The sequence below is a fragment of the Tachypleus tridentatus genome, chromosome 13 (genome assembly GCF_004210375.1).
Source record: "Tachypleus tridentatus isolate NWPU-2018 chromosome 13, ASM421037v1, whole genome shotgun sequence".
NCBI classification, from domain to species: domain Eukaryota; kingdom Metazoa; phylum Arthropoda; class Merostomata; order Xiphosura; family Limulidae; genus Tachypleus; species Tachypleus tridentatus.
The window spans coordinates 127,373,649-127,382,323 of NC_134837.1; the positions used below are offsets into that span (position 1 = coordinate 127,373,649).

At 33.6% G+C, this 8,675-nt stretch overlaps 1 protein-coding gene across 11 annotated transcripts in view; it reads left to right on the forward strand.

The window, feature by feature from the left end:
• Window positions 1–8,675, forward strand: part of LOC143236023 (solute carrier organic anion transporter family member 74D-like) — a 94,265-nt gene that overhangs the window by 83,562 nt on the left and 2,028 nt on the right. For all 11 annotated transcript variants that reach the window (XM_076474234.1, XM_076474243.1, XM_076474235.1 and 8 more), the window contains 2 exons: window positions 6,157–6,317; window positions 8,084–8,148. In XM_076474234.1, the coding sequence (XP_076330349.1) occupies window positions 6,157–6,317; window positions 8,084–8,148 (226 nt within the window). The remainder of the gene's footprint in view (window positions 1–6,156; window positions 6,318–8,083; window positions 8,149–8,675) is intronic.

Sequence of the window (8,675 nt, forward strand, 5' to 3'; positions counted from 1 at the left end):
ACAGAAGATGAAGATTTTGATGTGGATCATTCTGATAGTAATTCTAGCTACAGTGATGTTGTTAGGCCTACAAAGATACATAAGCTTGTTGTGTTCTCTGTTGTTTCTCAGTCAGAATGTTACAATGATTCTACAGTTAGTGATATCGTTTCCCCTTGTAATAACTGGTCAGAAAGAGATATTCCACCGAAGTTGAAAATGTTTGAAGGAAATCCATGGGTCGCTATAACTCCATTACAAACTCAAAAGTATTACTGTCATAACAAGTATAATGTTTGGTAACGACTTGTTTTGGAATTCATGATGACGAGAAACCCATTTGAAATAAAAATGTATTCTCAAGCCGTCTTGAGAATACATTTTTGTTTTGAAATGTTTTACCAGGAAATGTGTAACCACCATAAACAAATTGCGGAGAAAGATAAAACGTTATCTAAAGGAGTTCAATAATCTGAAGTTACACCTATAGACATGAGGAAATTCACAAACTTTATTGTAGTAATGGGACAGACAATGAAATAAACTGGAAAGATTACTGGTCAACATATCCTTTTTTAGTCAGCCCAATATTTTTGCAGATAATGAACCCAAACAGATTTAAACAAATTTGGACATTATCAATGATAATCAGAAAATAGATTAGTCTTCAAACAGACTATTCAAATTCATCAAATTCAGGACACTATACAAATCAAAGCAACAGTTGCCATTGGATGAGAGCACGATTCCTTGGAGAGGACATCTAAAATTCTGAACATACAACCCTGCAAACGTTGTAAAATATGGTCTGCTGGTGAGAATGGTGTGAGAGTGACACAGGTTATCTTTACAATATGGAGGATTATACTGGTGAAGGAAAATACTGGAGGGAACTGTTCATTCACTTCTTGCTCCCAATCTTGGATTGTGGACCAAGTATACCAGGACAGTATAACAGTACTTCCATCGTAAATCTGTTACTAGAACATAAAACAAGAGTCTGTGGAACAGTCAGAGGGAACAAAGGGTTGCCGCCAAGCTTGAAGTTTCAACAATGAGAAAAAAGGTGAAACCGCTTTTTGTAGAAGAGATGGTGTTCTCGTTTTCATATGAAAGAAAAGAGAGAAGTGAGAATGGTTTTAACTATCTATGACTCATCAGTTTCTACCACAGAAAAGAAAACTAGAATAACTGAAAAAGAAATATAACAAAATACCCGTGTGTGTTCTCCAATACGATGTCCACATGAAAGGTGCTGAGTTTGGAAATTAGTGCCTCCCATACCACACCATTCTCAGAAAAAACAGTGAAGTTGACAAAAGAGATAACGTTTTATTTAATAAATTACAGCTTTTCCAATTCATATATAATTTACAAAGTTCTCAATCAACAGATTGATTGGCAAGAGAATAGATTACTGAAAAAAGAAAGAAGGACTGCTGGAATTAGAAGGAAAAGAACTCCTTCCATCATCTGGAGGTAGAAGGAGAGAACCACATAAGGATCCCCCGGAAGACTGTCTGGTAACATAAAGCAGCGTATACATGAGTTCATCTCATCTACAGGAAGAAATAAACTTCCTACTAGATTCTGAAGAGTTTGTACTGCCCATGGGAAAAGAAGTGAAACGCGAGACATGTGCAATTTTTGTGCTGTTACACTCCATATAGGAAAATGTTTTACAAGATACTACACTTTAAAAAATTTACTAAGTGTCTTCAGGTACATATTCTATAAGTTTCAAATAAACAATAAAAAAATGTGGTTGAGTTTTGATCAAGATAAAACACGCCCGACTCCTTTCAAATTCAATGTTTTATTAAATGTCACACAAAGAAGTTCTGCACGAACCAAAGTTTTTGAAGTTCATATGTCGTGTTGTGTTGTAGCCTACTAAGTGAATAATTAATTTCGTGATTCATGGCATAAGCAAGTTTTATAAATGCAAACTGCAACATTAAGCAGCCCTTATATCAGGTCACCTTATTGTCTACTGATTGACAAGACAGACGACACACTACTGTATTATGGTGTGAGTAGTTAAAACCGGTTGCCCCACTAGGCTACCTTCGACCTCTTTCGGGGAAATTATTTTTGTGATTTTTGTTAGATCTGAGGACGTATGATGATAAAAATCGGGTTTCGATACCTGTTATGTGCATAGCACAGATAACCCATTGTGTAGCTTTGCGCTTAGTAACAAAATAAAATTTTTATACCTTTAGCAAATGAAATTTATTGAATTTAACTTCTTATTATTATTTTAGTCTTTGTGAATTTTCAGAAGTTTTTCGATCAGTAAATTCTAGCTCTTGTGAGATTTTGATTTATTACCGGATATTTGTATTAAGAGGCTGAGGTACTAGTCCTTTGTCCGTGTTATGAACTTAAAAAAATGTGTGGGTGGATGCCATAAAAATGACACAAAATCCTAATTTTCACACAATTTATTTATAACATAACATATTATTACACTATTCATTGTTACCTCACACAAAGTTTTGTTTACGCTTTGAGAACACACTATGTATCTGCATAGAACATGGTATACATTGTATGATGATTAGGGTATCTTTGTAGGAAGAGGTAGCGGTGAAGTTGTGGCTGTAGGTGTGCTTTCTGTTATCCGTTGTTAACATTCAGCTCTTAATCTCTCTCTCTCTCTGGTATTTGGGTATATTTATTTGTATACCCAGGAGGGTCAGGTACACTAGACCTCTTCCTCCTTCCATAACTTTGTTGGAGTGGCTATATTAATGTATTTCGATTTAAATACAGAATGGCTGGAGTGATATCATAAATTTAGTCAGGTCCTTTTCAGGGCAATGTCCATTTATATTGTTCTTTGATTTTTTAAACGAAAATATCGGGGTCAACCATAACTTTCATTTATTTTCGCATATCTCTAAACTGTATATGTTGTAAATTCCTGACTCTTTTTAATTTGATTGAGTGATTATCACTCACTCTTCTTACCGCAAGGGGCCTGGCATGGCCAAGTGTGTTAAGGCGTGCGCGTAATCCGAGGGTCGCGGGTTCGCATCTCCGTTGCGCCAAACATGCTCGCCCTTTCAGCCGTGGGGGCATTATAATGTTACGGTCAATCCCACTATTCGTTTGTAAAAGAGTAAGCCCAACATTTGGCTGTGGGTGGTGACGACTAGCTGCCTTCCCTTTAATCTTACACTGCTAAATTAAGGACGGCTAGCGCAGATAGCCCTCAGGCCTAATAAGAGTCTAAAATAATACTGTATTACGCGGCTGAGTTTTCACTGTTAGCATGTATCACTTTATGTCACGTTCAGTTTCTATCACTACTTCGTTGGGGAAGATTTTATAAAAAGAACTATAATTTCAGGGGTCGCATCGGATTCTTTTTATTTTGTTTTGTAAAGGAGAATACACGAGTTATTACGTTATAAATGTTCACAGTGTTAGAAGTTGCAGAAGACACCTTTGTGCTCAGTAGTAACTGTCTTAGCGAATAAGTTACAAGAAAGACAAGTTTAGATGACTGCCCTTGATTTCCAATTTGGCTCAGTGTTAATTGTCAGAAAATAAACCAACTAAAGCCACAGAGTATAAACTGTTTTGTTTTTCTCAGGAGTGTTCGCAACGATAAATTTCAATACTTCAAAACTCTCCATAAAGTTTATAGCAGAACAAAATGGCTTTTTTTTTATCGTTTTCTTATAACTCAAAAAATCCAGATTTTTAAAATTCTGTTTTAACGCAGATACGACGTAATACACTAAAGACTGAAAACAGTTTCAAATGAAGGTTATTAAAAACGAATAAAAAACAACAAAAACATTTGGTTTTGTTTTCGTTTTGTGATATTTTACTTAATTTATGAATGATTACATGAATACTAAGAAAATACCAAAGTGTAGAGTTACACATACATCACCTGGAACAGTCACTCGGTAGAGTTCTCCAGAAAAGAAGATGATTGACTGGATAGTTGTCCGATAATCATTATATTAAATCATTTTAAAAGTTTCTGGATGGTTGTTGGTAATCATTATATTAAATCATTTTAAAAGTTTCTGGATGGTTGTTGGTAATCATTATATTGAATCTTTATATAACGTTCTGGATAGTTGGCTAATAATCATTATATTGAATCTTTATATAACTTTCTGGATAGTTGGCTAATAATCATTATATTGAATCATTTTAAAAGTTTCTGGATAGTTGTCCGATAATCATTATATTAAATCATTTTAAAAGTTTCTGGATGGTTGTTAATAATCATTATATTGAATCTTTATATAACTTTCTGGATAGTTGGCTAATAATCATTATATTGAAGCCTTTTATAAATTTCTGGATTGTTGGCTAATAATCATTATATTAAATCATTTTAAAAGTTTCTGGATGGTTGTTGATAATTATTATATTGAATAATTTTAAAAGTTTCTGGATGGTTGACTGATAATAATTATATTGAATCATTTTATAAGTTTCTGGATGGCTGGTTGATAATCATTATATTGAATCATTTTATAAGTTTCTGGATGGTTGACTGATAATAATTATATTGAATAATTTTATAAGTTTCTGGATGGCTGGTTGATAATCATTATATTGAATCATTTTATGAGTTTCTGGATGGTTGACTGATAATAATTATATTGAATAATTTTATAAGTTTCTGGATGGCTGGTTGATAATCATTATATTGAATCATTTTGTAAGTTTCTGGATGGTTGACTGATAATAATTATATTGAATAATTTTATAAGTTTCTGGATGGCTGGTTGATAATCATTATATTGAATCATTTTATAAGTTTCTGGATGGTTGACTGATAATAATTATATTGAATAATTTTATAAGTTTCTGGATGGCTGGTTGATAATCATTATATTGAATCATTTTGTAAGTTTCTGGATGGTTGACTGATAATCATTATATTGAATCATTTTATAAGTTTCTGGATGGTTGACTGATAATAATTATATTGAATCATTTTATAAGTTTCTGGATGGTTGTTGATAATCATTATATTGAATCTTTATATAACTTTCTGGATAGTTGGCTAATAATCATTATATTGAATCTTTATATAAGTTTCTGGATGGTTGACTGATAATAATTATATTGAATCATTTTGTAAGTTTCTGGATGGCTGGTTGATAATCATTATATTGAATCATTTTGTAAGTTTCTGAATGGTTGACTGATAATAATTATATTGAATCATTTTGTAAGTTTCTGGATGGTTGACTGATAATAATTATATTGAATCATTTTATAAGTTTCTGGATGGCTGGTTGATAATCATTATATTGAATCATTTTATAAGTTTCTGGATGGTTGACTGATAATAATTATATTGAATAATTTTATAAGCTTCTGGATGGCTGGTTGATAATCATTATATTGAATCATTTTATAAGTTTCTGGATGGCTGGTTGATAATCATTATATTGAATATTTATATAAGTTTTTGGATGGTTGACTGATAATCATTGTATTGATATATTTTATAAGTTTCTGGATGGCTGGTTGATAATCATTATATTGAATCTTTATATAAGTTTTCGTAATACGAAGTTATGATAAACGGTTCTTAATGGAGAATTTCGGTCAGATTATTAGGACACTTCAGAAAATTATCGGATTTCTTCTTCCATTTAGTGGTATTAAAAATTGCTAATTTATAAAACGGGGAATAGAAATCTTCACAAAATTACGGAAACAATATAGGTAGCTTAAACTGAAAACGAAATTGGAAAAATAGTAAGTAAATAAACCCAAGGTTTGAAACGTACTGTCAACATTATTTCTTCAATTTACAAATACCTATTTTGACTCTTCTGTGTATTACAGCTTTTAGACATGGAGTCAAAATAGGGATTTATAGGTTTAGGAAGTAATGTCAGTACCATGTGTTAGTATAATAAGTCCAAACATAACATAAAGACGTCATCTTTAGTGTTAGCAAATCCAAACTTAACATAATGACTTCATTTGGAATGTTGAATATTACAAAGTTACGTCCGGCTTGATGACTGATGAAAGTACTTTATTTTATTATTTCATGTTACTAGATGGACGAACAGGTTAATTATTAAGGTAAGATTTTAAACCCGACAAGATAAATAACAATTGTAGTTATTTTCGTGGTTTGAATGTGAAGAAAAAAAGGTTTTGTTTTTTTCTTTCTAGTACACGTTCAGTAATTGCCAGTGTTTAGGCAAGAACGCCACGGCCACAAACGGTTACTGCCCTCTGGAGTGCGACAGGCTGGTGTGGTACGTTGTTATATTCTCCATATTTGTTCTTATTCACTCCACGTCGGAAGTCGGTTCCATGCTGTTAACGCTCAGGTGAGACTTACCATCTTGATCCGGTTATCCTTCTCATAGGTTTAAATAATTATCCAAGCCTTTATCAAACATATCAATAAGTACCTTTACTGTTTTAAAATCCAGGTTATTTAATACGACGTGTGTAATTTATTTGTCGTTAAGTTTTTGATAACTTCTGGTTTCTTGGTTACGCTGTTAATAGAATATGGGAGTTCCACGGACCGGGACAGGAATAATAATAATAATAAAACATCCATTACTTAAATGGTAAACGGAAGGCGATCTCATTTCACGTCGAAACCGAAACATTGTAAACTTAAAACAACAACAACACATTTTTGGGTGTAGACTTCACACAAGTTCTACACTAGAACGTCTGTGTTTTCACTTATAGTTTTGACACATTTTGTCACAGAAAATTCCAACGCTGTTATACCGTACACCATTCTACATTAAATACCAGTTTGTCAAATAATGAAAACTATTAAAACTGTAAGAATAATGGTTATAATTTTAACTTGCATTCATTACTGACTGTGGTATGAAACGTCTGATTCATTTTTCGACCTAATGGTGAAGTCCACAGTACTTATATAGTGACTGTAGAAAAAACTTCATGTCCACTTTTATCGAGTCTAGACTAGAAGGAAGAAAGAGGCGTCCACGTTACTACTCTACTAAATAAAACAATGACAAATATAGATGGTAATAAAAACAACAAAGCTGTAAAAACAATCGTCAGTTTTACTTTTTTTATGTAACTAAATGACTGTCGAGCATGGCCTCGTTGTTATTATGCCCGGATAGTCAACCTGAGGATTTACGGATTGACTCTTATCGTCTCGAAACATCACTCTGCATTTCTAGGCCTCACGTGCCCTGTAATAGTTAATACATCTTATTATTCGCAATCGGTCGAACAAAAGTAAACCAAGAGAGAGAGGTGATTATTATTTACTAGCTCCAATCCGTTTATTTGATCAGTTCGAAACTGTGCCTTTGTCTAAATGAGCGTGATTTCTATATTCGGGCCGCAGGTCACATTAGGCCTTCGAAAGCCTGATTTGTATCCCGTGTTATTATTACGTAGTCCATAAAACAATATTTTAAATCATTACAACACTCAAGAATAAACAAAACTGTATTTGGTAGGGGTTGTGGCGGTGATGGGGAGAATGATGTGATTTCCAACAAACTTAGGCCTGACTTTTGATCTTATGGATTTACTCTGAAGTGACTCAGTGTAGAAACTAACTGGCCTTCACTTCTCTAAATAAACTACTAAGAGCCCCGGCATGGCCAGGTGGTTAGGGCACCTGACCCATAATTTGTGGATCACGGGTTTGAGTCCCCGTCACACCAAACATGCTTGCCCTTTCAGCCGTGGGGACGTTATAATGTTTCAGTCAATCCCACTATTTGTTGGTAAAAGAGTAGCCGAAAACTTGGCGGTGGGTGGTGATGACTAGCTGATTTCCCTCTAGTCTTACACTGCTAAATTAGGGACGGGTAGCGCAGATAGCCCTCAAGTAGCTTTGCGCGAAAATTTAAAACAAACTACTAAGTGACGTAATTCGTGATTGATTCGGCTGGATAGAAAAAAAAATGCAATCTTTATTTTGTACAAAATGGGGCTCTTCGTGATTTAAATGACTGGACCATAGAAAGAAAATTTAGTTTTAATGTTTAACTGAACGACGAACTTCGTGATGAATTCGAATGGAAAATCAAATAGTTAATTTCTCTGCTAGTAGATTTTTGAAAATTAAAGCTATATCTTTCAGATGTGTGGAACCGCAAGACAAAGCCCTTGCCTTAGGACTAATATACTTTGCTATTGGTCTCTTTGGTGAGTACCTTTTATTTCAGTATTAAGCTCCTAGACGAACATTTGCTATAGGTCTATAGCTGTGCTGCCTCTTGTGTTTTGCTATTTTAATATTGTAAACGTAGACAACTCCTTAACGTATGATTAGTCCTCTTATGTTTGATGTGTGCTTTTATTTTAGTGCTATGAATATAGACAAATCCTTGTTAAGACTAATCTTTGCTCTTCTGTGTGTGCTTTTATTTTAGTGTAATGAATGTAAATAAAACCTTTGTTATTTGGTGTGTATTGGTACTTTAGTATCGTGAAAATATGTGAATATAAACAAAACCTTTGTTATTTGTGTGTTTTGGTACTTTAGTATTGTGAATATAGACAAGTCCTTTGTTATTTGGTGTGTAGTGTTACGGTCACTAATAAGGATTTGGTGCACGTGTTCTTCATGGGAAATCAATAGAACTGAACACCACCTAGTGCTCAGACGATATTCGTAGCTTTCGTCATGCTCTAACTCATGCATTGTCGCTATAATTTTCAGTTGTTTTGTA